Source organism: Lepidochelys kempii, chromosome 7 (assembly GCF_965140285.1).
Source record: "Lepidochelys kempii isolate rLepKem1 chromosome 7, rLepKem1.hap1, whole genome shotgun sequence".
In the NCBI taxonomy this organism is placed as follows: domain Eukaryota; kingdom Metazoa; phylum Chordata; order Testudines; family Cheloniidae; genus Lepidochelys; species Lepidochelys kempii.
Window position 1 is genome coordinate 33,949,115 of NC_136386.1, and position 14,267 is coordinate 33,963,381.

At 57.9% G+C, this 14,267-nt stretch overlaps 3 protein-coding genes across 9 annotated transcripts; 1 reads left to right on the top strand and 2 right to left on the bottom strand.

Annotated features, from left to right (window-relative positions):
• Positions 1 to 2,408: 2,408 nt before the first annotated feature.
• On the top strand, positions 2,409 to 4,554 carry LOC140915268 (proton-coupled zinc antiporter SLC30A1). Its single transcript, XM_073354852.1, has 2 exons — positions 2,409 to 2,988; positions 3,325 to 4,554. The coding sequence occupies exons 1-2, from the start codon at positions 2,409 to 2,411 to the stop codon at positions 4,050 to 4,052; spliced, it is 1,308 nt and encodes a 435-aa protein (XP_073210953.1). The 3' UTR covers positions 4,053 to 4,554.
• Positions 4,555 to 4,579: 25 nt separating this feature from the next.
• Positions 4,580 to 12,025, bottom strand: LOC140915269 (selenoprotein W). Of its 7 annotated transcripts, XR_012160117.1 has the most exons (7): positions 11,790 to 12,025; positions 11,500 to 11,546; positions 6,295 to 6,319; positions 5,845 to 5,898; positions 5,458 to 5,535; positions 4,933 to 5,024; positions 4,580 to 4,718 (listed from the first exon to the last, which is right to left on the bottom strand). XR_012160117.1 is itself a non-coding variant. In XM_073354854.1 (4 exons), exons 1-3 carry the CDS (start codon positions 11,904 to 11,906, stop codon positions 4,947 to 4,949), a joined length of 273 nt encoding a protein of 90 aa, XP_073210955.1. In that variant the 5' UTR covers positions 11,907 to 12,025; the 3' UTR covers positions 4,580 to 4,718; positions 4,933 to 4,946. The 7 variants fall into 7 exon arrangements, 1 of the variants encoding a protein (XP_073210955.1); XR_012160121.1 differs by lacking the exon at positions 11,500 to 11,546; XR_012160122.1 differs by lacking the exon at positions 11,500 to 11,546 and having other exon boundaries at positions 6,295 to 6,362.
• Positions 12,026 to 12,222: 197 nt separating this feature from the next.
• LRRN4CL (LRRN4 C-terminal like) lies at positions 12,223 to 14,221 on the bottom strand. Its single transcript, XM_073352133.2, has 2 exons — positions 14,132 to 14,221; positions 12,223 to 13,633 (listed from the first exon to the last, which is right to left on the bottom strand). The coding sequence occupies exon 2, from the start codon at positions 13,626 to 13,628 to the stop codon at positions 12,777 to 12,779; it is 852 nt and encodes a 283-aa protein (XP_073208234.2). The 5' UTR covers positions 13,629 to 13,633; positions 14,132 to 14,221; the 3' UTR covers positions 12,223 to 12,776.
• Positions 14,222 to 14,267: the final 46 nt, after the last annotated feature.

Here is a 14,267-nt window from a genome sequence, read left to right on the forward strand (position 1 = left end):
GGAAGTTAGGCATTGCAGAGAATTGATAAGGGAAGCAAATAGAAACAAGGAGAAATCTATGGCCAGCAGAGTTAAGGACAATAAGAAGGAGTTTTAAAAATATATTAGGCACAAATAGAATCCTGACAATGGTATTGGTCCATTACTAGATGGAACAATCAATAATAATGCAGAAAAGGCAGAAGCATTACATCAATATTTCTGTTTTGTACTTGGGGGAAAAACAAAGGATACAGTCTCATCATATGGTAATGATAACCATTCCACTCATCTCTTTCCATTCAGCTAGTATCTCTGGAGGAGATTAAATGGCAACGACTGAAGTGGGACATTTTAAAATCAGCAGGTCCAGTTGTCTTGCATCCAAAAGTTCGTAAAGAGCTGGCTGACAAGCTTTCTGGACTGTTACTGTTGATTTTCAATAAGTCCTGGAGCATCGGGGAAGTTCTGGAAGACTGGCACAAGCTAACATTGGGCCATTTTTTGAAAGGGTAAATGGGATGACCTGGGTAATTATAGTCCTGTCAGCCTGACATTGATCCCAGGCAAGATAACAGAGCAGTTGATTCAGGGCTCATTTAAGAATTAAAGGAGGGTAATGTAATGCAAATCAGCATGGTTTTATGGAAAATAGATCTTGGCAAACTAACTTGATGTCTTTTTTGATGACATTACAAGTTTGGTTGATAAAGGTAATAGTGTTGATGTAATATACACAGACTTCTGTAAGGTGTTCGACTTGGTACTGCCCAACATTTTGATTAAAAAACTAGACCGATATAAAATTAACATGTCCCACATTAAATGGATTTAAAAACTGGCTAACTGATAGGTCTCAAAATGTAACTGTAAACAAGGAAGCATCATCAAGCACGTGTGTTTCCAGTGGGTCCCCCAAAGATCGGTTCTGGGCCCTATGCCATTGAACTTCTTTATTAATTACATGGAAGAAACAGAAAATCGTCACTGATAAAGTTTGCAGATGACACAAAAATTGAGGGAGTGGTAAGTAATGAAGAGGACAGGTCACTGATTCAGACCAAGTCTGGATCTCTTGGTAAGCTGGGTGTAAGCAAAGAATATATGTTTTAATATAACTAAATGTAAAGGTATACAGCTAGGAATAAAGAAAGTAGGCCATACAAACAATGGGGGACTCTATCCTGGGAAGCAGTGATTCTGAAAAAGATTTGGGAGTTGTGGTGGATAATCAGCTGAACATGAGTCCACAGGCAACTCTGTGGCCCAAAAGGCTAATCCAATCCTGGAATGCATAAACAGACATCGCAACTAGGGGTACAGAAGATTTCTGTATTTAGCACTGGTGTGACTGCTGCTGGAATACTGTCCCCCATTCTGGTGCCCACAATTCAAGAATTATGTTGATAAATTGGAGAGGATTCAGATATGAGCAATGAGAATGATTAAATAATTAGAAAACATGCCTTCTCGTGGTAGATTCAAAGAGCACAATCTATTTAGTTTAACAAAGAGAAGGTTAAAGTGTGACTTGATAATAGTCTGTAAGTACCTACATGGGGAATAAATATTTAATAACGGGCTTTTTGATCTACAAGAGAAAGGTAGCACATGATCCAATGGCTGGAAATTGAAGCTAGACACATTCAGACTGAAAATAAGGCATAATGTTTTGACAGTGAGGGTAATTAACCATTGGAACAATTTACCAAGGGTCCTGGTGGATTCTCAATCACTGACAATTTTTAGTTCTAGATAGGATATTTTTCTAACACATCTCCTCTAGTTCAATCAGCAATTAATGCAGGGAAGGCCTGCATTATACAGGAAGTCAGACTAGTTGATCATAGTGATTGATCCTTTCTGGACTTGGAATCTATGAAGCCTCTGCTGGTGCTGGGATTCCCAGTTTTCCCCAGTACAGACCCCCTGGTTGGAGCTGGGATTCCCAGTTTTCTGCAGTGCTGACCCCTGGTGGAGCTGGGATTCCCAGTTTCCCCAGTACAGAGGCCCTTGGAGTTCCCATGTCTGAGCTGCCCCATGTGGACCCCAGGAATGGGGGCACCTGCTTGCTCCCATCCCATCTTGCAGAGAGAAGAGGGGATGTCTTCCTGCTGAGTCAAGGGCTGTGAGACTGAGAGCAGCCTGTGTGCTGTGCTTGCCAGCTGGTGGTGGGCTGGGCAGGCAGCCACAGCGGGAGGGAGCGGGTGCTGCCCCTTTAAGGAACCCCCAAGGACAACGGGACTGTGTGCACTGGCCACTCCGAGTGCAAACTCTTGGCGACAAGTGCAGAGCAGCAGGGGCAGGGACAGGAGCCCAGAGCGCAGATAGGGAGAAGGCTGCTGGGACAGGGGCAGGGACAAGGCTGCCAGGGGAGTGGGTTGGGGTAGGGACAGGAGTCCAGAGGCTAGACAGGGACAAGAGCCCATATGGGGGCAGGCACTGCTGGGGTAGGGATGGGGCTGCCCGGGCTGCCGATGCAGACGGAGCACCAGGGCTGGCTGGCAGGGCCAGGGCTGTGGGGGCACCAGGGCTGGCTAACCGCTCAGCTCTGTCTTGCCATCGGCCTGTTCCTGGCAGAGGTGGTGGCCAGCCGGGTCACAGGCTCGCTGCTGGCTCTCTCCTGCTCACTCCAGACACTGGGGATGGTGCTCGCGCTGGGGGTGGCTCTGCTGGATGGCCAGCTGACCTGCGGAGCACACCCTGATTGCAGGAACACCTTTGGATGGGTGCGGGCCCGAGTGGCAGGGACCCTGGTGTGTGGTGTGTTCCTGACAGCACTCTGCCTGGCCCTGCTGCCCAGAGCACTGCACCGGGCAGGGCAGCCCCAGGTGACAGAGCGGCCCCTGGCACTGGTGGGAGTCGGGGCTGCTGGGCTCCTCATCCATCTGGCTGGGGTGAGGCTGGATGGGCAGCACCATCCCTCTCGGGTGAAGAGTCACCACAGCAGCAGTGCCAGCACCAGCAGAGAGGGTGCAACTACAGGCAGATCTGCCCAGGAGACACAAGGTGAGTCCTGGCAAGGTTGGGGGCTGTACCGGGCCAGGCCTGTCTCTCAGCTAGAGGGCAGGGCTGAGCTGGGGGTTGGTACCAGGCCAGGCCTGCTGTGTCAGCGGGGGGTGAGATGTTTGGGGATGGGTGTGGGGGGAAGGGGTACTGGGCCACTCTTTCAGCTTTGGGTGGGGGAGTTTGCATAAGTAAGAACTGAGCCTGCCCTATGACTCCCTAAGTCTTTGCTCCTTCCCCCCGCACCTTGCCCTGAGATCCCTGCCCTTTGCCCCCAAGCTGTAGCATGAAATGCTGCCCCCACACCCTTTTCACACCTCTTCCTTCCCCCCTGCACAGACCTGCTGGGGAACAGGCAGCCCTGGCTAGAGGACGGGTGCTTGCCTTCAGAGGAGTCTGGTGCCCGGTTGGCTCTCTGCCTTCGCCTCCTGTCTGCCTCCTTGGGCCCTGCCACTGTGCTGCTATATTCACTTGCCTTCCACCTGTTGTGGCCAGCATGCGGGGAGCAAGTGGCCTGCCTGCCCTCCAGCATTGGGACGCCATGCCGGCCCCTAGGCAGCCCTGCACCAACCCTGGCAGAGCTGGGGACCTGCTGGCTGCTGTACCTGGACCCTGGGCTTTGTGTGGTTATGGTGCTGGCCTTGATCCTTTTGGCTGCCCCATCCCTGCGGGAGTCTGCCCTGGTGCTGCTGCAGGCTGTGCCCGACCATCTGGACCTTTGGCGACTTGAGTTGCATCTGAGGGGCACGGAGGGGGTGGCAGCCCTGCGTGAGCTCCATGTCTGGCAGCTGGACAGTGCCTACAACCTGGTGGCCACAGCCCATGTCGGGTGCCTGGACACTGCCTCCTACGGGGCTGTGGCCAGGAGGATCCAGCAGGTGTTCTGGGAGCATGGGATCCACACAGCCACAGTGCAGCCCGAGTTCGATGCACTTCAGGGACCATGCTGCATGGCAGCAGGTGGGGGTGATGGCTGCTTGGGGCATGGTGAGGCCCCCAGGAAGAGGCACCCGTCACTCCCCTCCCCCATCCCCACGGTGATCCTGGAGTACGAGACCATGGTGTGAGCCATGGGAGCCACCTTTGAACTAGCACTTAAAAGCAGCACATCCTGGAGCGAGCGGGGGCCATTGCAGCAACTCCCCATGAGCAGCGTCTGCTGCCCCCACTCCTCAGGCAGGTCGGGTGTTGAGAACTATGCCAGTGCCCCCACCCCCTTGCCGTGCCACTGCTCTTTGCCTGCCCCAGGCCCATGTGAGTTTCCCGGAGGGAGAAGCCAGGGGCATGTGGGGGAGCAGTGGGGTGTTGGAAGCCCTGAAGACTGAAAATTAAATGGGGAGCAGAAACCGGCCTCCAAGGATCAGCAGCACTATGGGGATTTGGAACCTGCCGTGCTGCGGGACGGGGCTGCCTCCAGGACTCACCACGTGCCATGCTGCGGGACAGGGTTGCCCCTGGACTCAGCACTCAGGACAGGCCGTGGCACAGGATGTGGCTCCCCATAGGACTCAGGACCGGATATGCCACAGGACGGGGCTGACGTGGGACTTCCCCTTTTAGAGCACTGCATTCCCTGTAAATAAAGGGTACGGAGTTGCCTGCCAAGATGTTGTTCTTTATTGCTTGGTAACAGCCACAGGGGTTGGAGCACCAGGGGGAGATCAGGGACTGGCCTGGGCTGTGACTCCCTTTCGGCTGATCCCGTCATGTGCTGCCCTGGAAAGCACAGCACCCTGTGTGGAGAGAGGGGAGATGGGGCAGTGTCAGCTCCTGGCATGTTCATCCCCCGACCCCACACAGCCAGGGGCGTGTCCTGTGACCCCACATGGGCTGGAGCATATCCCTCAACCTCCCACAGAGCGCAGACCCCACCTGGGCTGGGACGTGACCGCCTAGCCCACTGGGCTCCTAATGCCTCCAACTACCCCTCAGCCAGGGTTCTCTTACCCAATCCCTGCTCGTTACTGTTTCAGGACCTTGCTGATGCCTTCACAGATGCGCTGCACCTTGGCGTTACTGTCCACATAGCCATCACCGTTCTATGGGATCAGGGGATGGGTCAGTCTGTGCTCCCCGTGATACCCCTGCCCTTCTGCCCATTTCCCCCTAAAGCTGGGGATGTGTCCCCCACGCCGCCTCCCAAAACAGGGATGTGCCCCCTGCACAGTGCCCCCAAGCACCCCCAGAGTCAGGGATGTGCCCCCATCACAGTGCCCCCCAGCACTCCCAGTGCTGAGGATGTGCCCCCTGCAGAGTGGCCCCCAAAGCCAAGGATGTGACACCCCGCACAGTGCCCCTGTCCAGCCTCCCCCAGTTAAGGATGTGCCCCCAGCACAGAGCCCTCAAAGCCGAGCATGTGCCCCCCACAGAGAGCCCCCCAGAGCCGGGGATGTGCCCCCAGCCCCCCAGCCCCCAGCCCCCCAGATTCCCCAGCCGGGAGGTACCAACACACAGCGCCTGCTGGGTACTCACAATCTTGGAGTGCAGGACCTCCCCGCTGTCAGGGAGAAGAACCTCGAAGGCCCCAGAGCCGGGGGCCATTTCCCCTGTCTGGGGAGACAGCGAGTGTGTGGTGAGCAGATGGGGGAAGCGTGGGGACTGAACAGCAGGGCAGTGGGCCCCAAGGAGAGCTGTCCCGGAGTGGGGATGAAACCTTGAGGAGCCTGGGGCATGAGATCCCCACACAAATCTTGGGGATGCCCTTGGGGGCTCAGGTGAGTGGAGTGGGGCGCCTTGCTCTAACCCTGCCCTGCTGGTGCTGGAGCAGCTCCCAACCCAGATTCCCTGTCCCACCTAACCCAGGCCCTCTGCCCCTCCTGCACCTGGTCCCCAAGCCCCAGCCTCACCCCAGTCACTCACAATCTCCAGCTGCTTTGGGAAGCGTTTCTCTAGGAACTCCTGCAGCTGCAGGAACTAGGGGGAGCAGAAGGAGAGATGGGGGGAAGGTCAGTGACTTGGAGTGGGGGAGGGCCCCACCACTGCTCCCCTTTCCCCAGCCCCAGGGAGCCTATTAGGCCCACAAATCCCCCTACACCCTGCCCTTTGGCATCACCCAGGGCATGCCACTCCTCAGAAGGGGAGACACCATCAGCCATTGGGCCCAGCTCCCCCTGCAGGAGGGACCCTGGGGGCAGATCCCTAGGGGGAAGGGCTGGGAACCATCCCCCACATATGAAGGTGTGAAGGCCCAGCAAAAGCCAGGGGCACATGGGGGCATTGGGAGGGCACACAGGTGGAATGAGGGCCACATAGGCTGTGTCTCTCACAGGAGGGTGGGGGATACATGTGGGGGGAGGTCTCTTTACTCACCCGGCTTCTGTATCCTCAGCTGCCACTACAAGGCAAACAGCCCAACATCAGTGTGGAGCAGCCCCATGCTGAAAGGGAACCAGTGTGGGCAGGAATGCTGGGGTTTGGGCAGAGGCCCAGTGTCAGGGGTGTCAGAATTGCGGGGGTGAGAAGGGAGGCTGAGGCAGGGACCCAGTGCCTAGGGTGGGCTGTGCCCTTAGGGGGGCAGTGCTGGGTAGGACGTGCCCATCGAGGGTGCCAGGGGGCAGTGCTGGGTAGGGGGTGCCCATGGGGAGCGGTGCTGGGTGAGGGATGCCCATGGGGGTGGAAATGTATGGGGTGTGCCCATGGGGGCATTTCTGGGTGAGGGGTGCCCATGCGGGGTGGAGCTGTTTGGGGTGTGCCCATGGGGGCAGTGCTGGCTGAGGGGTGCCCGTGGGAGGTGTAACTGGGTGAGCAGTGCCCATGGGGGTGGTGCTGAGTGAGGGGTGCCCATGGGGGTGGAGCTGTATGAGGTGTGCCCATGGGGGCAGTGCTGGGTGAGGAGTACCCATGGGGGGGTGTAGCTGGGTGAGGGGTACCCATGGAGGGTGAAGTTGTATAGGGTGTGTTCATGGCAGCAGTGCTGGGTGAGGGGTGCCCATGGGAGGTGTAACTGGATGAGGGGTGCCCTGGGGGGGGCAATGCTGGGTGAGGAGCGCCCATGGGGACGGTGCTGGGTGAGGAGTGCTGGGGGGCAATGCTGGGTGAGGGGTGCCCACGGGGGGGGTGCTGGGTGAGGGGGTGCCCACAGGGGTGGAACTGTATGGGTGTGCCCATGGCGGGTGTAGCTGGGTGAGGGGTGCCCATGGAGGGTGGAGTTGTACGAGGTGTGCCCATGGGGGCGGTGCTGGGTGAGGGGGTCCTGGGGGGCAGTGCTGGGTAGGGGGTACCGCTCACCAGAAGATGATCCGCACTTGGAGGCCTGGGGCAGCCATGGTGATGCCGGACCCAGCAGGAGAAGGGGGGTTAACGGCTCGGAACTAGCCTGGGCCAGAGCGGCCCATTCATCCTGCCACGGGGGAAATGTGCCACCAAGGGCAGCTTCCCCCCTAGAAACCGACTTCTCCCCCCAGCCTCCCAGCAGCCTGCACCAGGGCTTGGGTCCACGGGAATTGGGAGGGGGGGGTCTCTCAGGTTAAAGCTCCTACCCGCCCCACATGGATTGGTCTTGGCTAGGTCTGTGGGGCATCCCAGTTGTTAGGCAACCGCTGAAAATTCTGTGTGAGTCGATGCCCATAGGCCCTGCCCCCCATACCTCTCACAACCCTGCCCTCTACCCCTGTCCCCCATGCCAGATTGTGCCCTTTCCCCCGTCATCCCTCCCCCCCACCAACCCCCCACATGCTCCCTCTTCCCCTTCTGTTCCCCCTTTGCCAGCTATTTCCCCTGGGTCCTGCTCCCACTCCTCCTCCCAGACCCTGCTCCATTTCCCTGGCTTCAGCCAGCTGAACGGGGCTAACCCCCCGATTCTTGCAGAAAATCTTGTAGGGATCCTGAGTGACCCCATGTGCAGGGGGATGGAGGGAGAGGATAGGGCTTGTCACAGCCTGTCCTTCCCCCTGCCCCTCCTCTGAATGGACACCTGGCCATTGTGAGGGGACCCTGCTGCCAAGCCCCCTGGGTCTGGGCTGAGCCAGGTCACTGTTACCAGGTCTCTAAGTGCCCCCACAGTCTGGCTGCCTTACACGTTGGAGCCAGCACCCCAGCCTGCCCCAGCCCCAAGTGCTTGGACATGTCTCCCAGTCCACGTGTTCTCTGGACATGTCTCCCCAGAGTCCCCTGGGCCGCGGATGCTCTGGACACATCTCCCTGGAGTCCTCTGGGCCACGGGTGCTCCAGACACATCTCTCCAGAGGCCCCTGGGCTGTGGGTGCTCTGGGTTCTTGACAACTTGGCTGCTACCACTTTTGACCTGAGTGGCTGGTCAAAGCCCAGGGCCCTGGGGGTGGTTCTAGCTGGGAGGAGCCTGGACGACAGAGTCTGGGCCCTTTGGTATAATCCTGTGTATTTACATGGACTGTACAAAGTCCTGTTCCCCCAAACACAGGTGGCACCAAACAACAGGAGGCAGTGTCCTTGCTCACAGCCCCAGACACAGCCCCCACCCCCCACCCCCAAGCGCTCTAGGCTTGCTCCTGGCTTGTGCTGCCAGCTGCTTCTTCGGGCTTTGTCTGACTCTTGTTTTGTCCTGCTTCCCTCTTACCCAAATACCCTGGAGAGCCCTCTGCCCACATAGGCCAAATTCCTGGGTGGGCTGGCATACCTCTTGGGTCAGGTGGGGCGGCCTAGCTGTCTCTTACACCACTCATCAATGAGGACTGGCAGTCACAACAGTTTAAGGAGATTTAACCCAGCCCGCATCAGAACAGGGGCTTGGTCAAGGCATTTCTGAACCACAGGCACGTTGCTCTTAACCAAACCACCTAGAGATCCACAATGAGTCCATGGACACAACACAGAGCCCTGACTGCAGCTCCTGCCCCAGGCTGATCTACCCATCTTGGGAGGCCTAAGTGTGCCCAGCATCCTTAAGCCATACCACCCTATCTCCTCTTAGCCTGGCCGCCAGGCACGGAACGATGGACTGGCCTCACTTAGGGTAGCCCCCTCCCTTTTAAAATCATCTTGGGCCCTCCTTTCCCCATGTGCTTCTGTCGGGGGAGATGCAGGCTCTAGCTGCTTCTGTGGAGAGGGTCAGTCCAAGGTAATGGCCCTATGGATGGCAAAGGCACTGTCTCAGCAGAGGAAAGCCAGTCTGTGTTGTGGCCCTGTGCCATCAAGTGATCAAGATGCATCTCATAGTCTTTCCACTAGGTGTCCAGCCCCCACTGCGCAATGGATGCGCCAATTAACTATGGACATGAAACATAACATGAAAGTCACACTCCTCCAGGAAGGTCCCGATACACAATGGTGCATTCACAGACCCAGGAGGAGGTCATACCGGAATATAGACATTGCTCCCAGTCTGTCACAGGAAGTATCATGAATTTACACTTAGGGCTGAGATGGGAGCCAGGACTCCTGGGTTGTATCCCCGGCTCTGAGAGAGGAGTGGGATCTAGCGAGTGAGATCAGGGCAGGCTGGGAGCCTGGACTCCAGGTTCTTTTCCCAGCTGTGCCCCTGACTGTGTGTTTTGTGTTTGTCTTTCTTGGCTGTAACATTCACTTAGCTCTCCAGGCAGAGGGAAGTAAGTGTGTGTGTCTGTGTGTGAGAAGTGCCAGGTTCTTTCCCCCCACCCATGGTCACTGCCCTGGAGAGTGGGCCAGGCTGGGGGTCCCATGGCCAAGGAGTGGGGTACCTGAGGCTCAGTGTCTGGGGCCTCGGGCCGGGCAACCCCTTCTACCAGGCTTCAGGGCCAAGCAGTTGGGGGTTCCCATCTCAGCATGGGACACAGCTACCCAGGGGTGGGGGAACTGATCCGTATTGTGGGGGCAGGGTGGATTGTTGCCCTGAATGCCATGAAGCACCTTCGCCAGGGCAGGCCCGTCATGGGAATGGGCTGGGGCTCATGCTTCCCCCTTCCTCCCCATCATGGCTTTTCCTTTCCCATCCTCTGCTCCAGCTGGACCCTTTCTTTTCCTTCCCTTCCCACGGCCCCTCCTGACACTGCTCCCACCACTACCTCATGGCTCAGCTAAACTGCCCCCTCCCATGCCTGCTGGGACAGAGCCAGGGGCCTTGGCTCAGGGCAGCGTGGGGAGGTATGTAGGTCAGACAGGAAACTCTCCAAGCAGGGAATGAAAGAGGCTTTGTCCCATCCTCCCCCCTCCGTCCCCAATCACTGGTGCCACCCTTAACACTCTGTGCGCTGGACTGCAGCCAGCATTGCACGGCCCAAGAGTCACTCGCAGAGCACACAGCGTGTATTCAGACAGGACGGGGCAAATGCACATGCATGGACGGGGTTACAAAGAGTGTGTTTTTGTGCATGTATGACATGTTGGTCATGTGGAGGGGGTGAGGATGTGTTACAGTGAACATATGCGTCTGTGTGAGTGTCTGACAGTGAGTGGGGATAATGTGTGTGTAACATGGTGTGTGTGTTTTTCAGTGATCATGTGGATCTGTGTGTGATATGTCAGTGTGAGTGTGCGGTATAGTGAGCATGTTCCAGTGAGTGTGTTGTGTGTGTTTGGTATGTGTCTGACATGGAGTGTATGTTACAGCGTGTGTAAAGTGAGTGTGAGTGTTCCAGTGAGTGTGTGTGTGTGAGTGAGCGTGTGTCAGCATGTGTGTGGGTGTTATAGTGAGCATATGTTGGTGTGTGTGGAGTGCGTTTGTGTTACAGTGTCAACGAGTGTGTGTTACAGTGAGTGCATGTTGTTGTGTGTGGCAGTGTGTGCGTGTTGGTGCATGTGTGAGCGGGTGTCAGACCCAAGGTGTTCACAGCTTTCAAGGCAGGCAATTGTCCCAAAACACGAAGCTCTTTGTAGTCGGGTGCTGCCTGGGAAATCATTGCGGCCGACCGAGTGCAAACAAAGCGCAGCTCAAAGCACCTGAGTGCCCAGCAGCGAGAGCCCCAGACACACACACTCCTACCTGGCCCTTCCCCCAGAGTGCCCTAATGCAGAGGGGCAGGTCCTGGGCTCACACCCCTGTGGCAGGGGAGTGCTGGCTCAGTGTCTGCGGGTGAATGTTAGATCGGTGCTGGGAAGCCATGCCAGCTCAGGGGGTGCTCAGCATCTGGCATGCGAGTGGCTCAGGGCCAGGTTCTGAAGGTGCTCACCACTGAGACCTGGCTTCCACAGCACGGCAGCCAGCGTGGTGAGAGCATGGAAAACCTGGCCTGGCAGTGAGTGTGTGAGAGAGCATGTGTGTGAGAGACACTGTGTCTGTCAGCGAGGGGCCAGGAGGGGAAGGGGCTGGGCTTTGGACCCAATAGCACATACTGTGTGTGCATGTCCGTGTGTGTAGCATTCGCATCCTGTGTCTGGATTTCATTCCGAGTATCTGCATGTTTCTCTGTGTGTGCACATGTTACTCTGTGTGCCTGCATGTCTGTGTGAGCAAGTGCCAAGAAGGGAAGTGGCTGCAATCTGGCCCGTTATTACACTATGTCCCGTACCAGTGAATTCCTCAGCCGGGGGCAATGATGTCTGCCCAGATTACACAACTTGCAGCATGAATGGCTGCGTCACAACAATACAGGAGCAACCCCTTCCCCCACTGCCCCATCTCACTGTCAATCCATGCCGGGGGATCCCTCTGGCTTCAAAACAGCTGGGACCTAGAACACACACATAGGAGGGCTGGACTAGACAGAGGCATCTCCCCACCTCCATGCCCAGCCAGTCCCCTTGGCCCTGGGGTGCACAGCCCTGAATGCAGACGGTATCAAATCCATGCATTCAGCCTGGTGGCCGGCGCAGTGAGGCTGAGCTCTGCCCCAATACCTCCCTCCCGCCTGCGCCTGGGACCTGCGGAGCATCCCTCGACATGCACCATCTGTCCTGGGCTTCCCCTCACATACCTGGGCACCACGGCTTCCCCAGCAGTCAAGGCAGGGAGCTGGGCTGTTCCTCAGGAATCCCCAGGGCGAGGAGGGCGGGGGCTGCTGAGGGGGGTTGGGGCTGCTCCTCATTCCCATTCCTTCTGGGCTGGGGCCCTCTCACACACATCTGGGATGGATCATGTTTTCCAGGCAGTGGTTCAAGGGCCCTTGTGACGCTGCTGGATGTGGATGTGAGCGGAAACCCCAGCAGAGCTGGGTCCAGACAGATTGTCCAGGAAGTGGGGGGGAATAGCCCCGATGGGGGGTACCATAATGATTCACTGTTCCATGCAACCGAGAGGAGCTGAAGGAGACGAGGGACAAACCTGCGGCCAGGACATTGCTTCTGGGCTTTATTCAACACTAACAATTTCACATTGCCAGCAGCACAGAACACCCCCAGCCTCCCCATCTCGGCAACCAGCCCCCTGCCATGGCTCCTCCCCCCTCCGCACCATCCCAGCTATGGGAGGAAGGTGGTCTCAGGGTGAAGCCCCGAGGCCATGCAACAGCAACTGGGACGACCTCCCCCCACAACAAGCAGGGGGAGCCCCAGGCAACCCCCTCCCCCACATGGAGCCAGCACAGGGGTCTGGTGCGGGGTGGGACTGTTACTCAGAATGATTCATACTGGTTGTCAAGGGCCTCTGCCTATGGGTCCCTCTGCTCGCTCCCCCATGGGGCCTCCCCACAGCCCTTGATGCTTCAGGACCCCCCCCAACACACTTTCACTATATAAATATATAAATAAATAAATAAATGTTGAGGGGGGGCATCAGGACCTGAGCAGCCTCCCCCCATGTGGAGTGGGGTAGGTCATCATGCCCTGGCTGGCTCAGGTGGTGCCCCCTACAAACTCCACATCTCCGCCAGCCCTGGTCCCCACTGCACTGGACAGTCCATGGAGCGTGGCTGCGATCCAGGCCAGCAGTGTACATGTCTGGGGGCTGGAGGGTTCAGGTGCCCCTACAGCTGCTCCTTGCCCCCGTATGAGCCATTGGCCACCCCACCTGGCCCCACCTCTCCATCCAGGATGTTGTCCTGGGAGCCGTGGAACTGCCGTCTCCTCGAGCGCAGGGCAAAGTGCCAGGTCAGCGCGGCCACCACCACCAGGCCGAACATGGCCGCCAGTCCTGCCACCACATATGCATAGGGGAGCTGGGGGGCCAGGGTGCGGATGGTACGGCATGGTCCGTGGTCCCGACTCCCATCGTCAGTAGGGCTGACACCGGCCTGGTTGGCTGCCATGATGCACACCAGATAGGAGGTGCTGGGGTGCAGTCCCCCAAGCACTGCTATCCGGAAGGTGCTGTTGAAGATGGGACCAGCAATGGTGTGGTCCCCATCAGCCTGGTACATCAGCCGGTACTCCCACACTGTGGAGGAGGGGGCACACCAATGCAGGCTGGCCGCAGACTCAGTGACGTGCACTACCCCCAGCTGGGGCGGTTCTGGGGGCACATCTGGGCCAGTCACTCCAGGGCATAGGCAACCAGTCTCCTCTCTCAGCTCTGCACAGGCTGGCTGCAGGTGGCGGCAATGGTGGTAGTCACAAGGCTGATAGGATGGGTGCTGGGAGCCAGGCATCTCTGGGGTGGAGAGGTCCTCATAGCTGTAATAGTCTGTCCCCAAGTCATGCTGGGGGGTGGGGGAGGTAAGGGGGCTGCTCTCCTGGGCACGGAGCCAGGGCCAGTGGCTCTGGCCCTTCGGGGGAAGGGGTAGGGAGCCTCCCATGCTCGTTGGAGCCCCCACTGGGCACAGGATCAGGAGGCATGCGGCCGTGAAGACTGGAGCCGAGAATCCCAGGAGGATGGTCATGGTTCCTGGAAGAGAGAGGACTGGGTGACTGTATGAGGTGAGATGATGCTACAGGATACTGGGGGAGGTATGATTCCCCCATCAGAGCACTCTGCCCCAGTCCCGCCTCCTTACAATATCCCAGGGAGCTATACAGCCCTTGGGAGCCAGGGCAAGGTTATTGCCCCTACTTCACACAAGAGAAAACTGAGGCACAGACGGGAAGGAACTCACACCAACAGCCAGTCAGTGGCAGAGCTGGGAACAGAACCAAGGGGTCCTAACTCCCAGAAGTCCATTTGTCCCTACTGGGGGCTGGAACTGAAACCACAACTATCAATAAGATAATACTGTCCATGTGCCCCTTGGAGGCTTCATCCCACAGGCCCTTCCGCAGGAGAAGCGGGGGCTGGTTGTTCCCGCACAGCAACCCTCACAAGGAGACACCCCTGGGGCTTTGGCCTCCAGGCAGGTGTCCCAGGACTCTGGAGATGGGGGTTCCCTACAGCCCTGGCCTCACTCACCCGCTGCCTGCAACTGGAGGGGGGCGGGCGTCAGGTCACTGGGGCCACGGGGCTCTGGTCTCCAGCAGGAAAGGGCTCAGCGCTGGGGGTCGGGGTTCTCCTCTCCGGGGCGCTGCGGGATCGGGGCTGGCGCCGC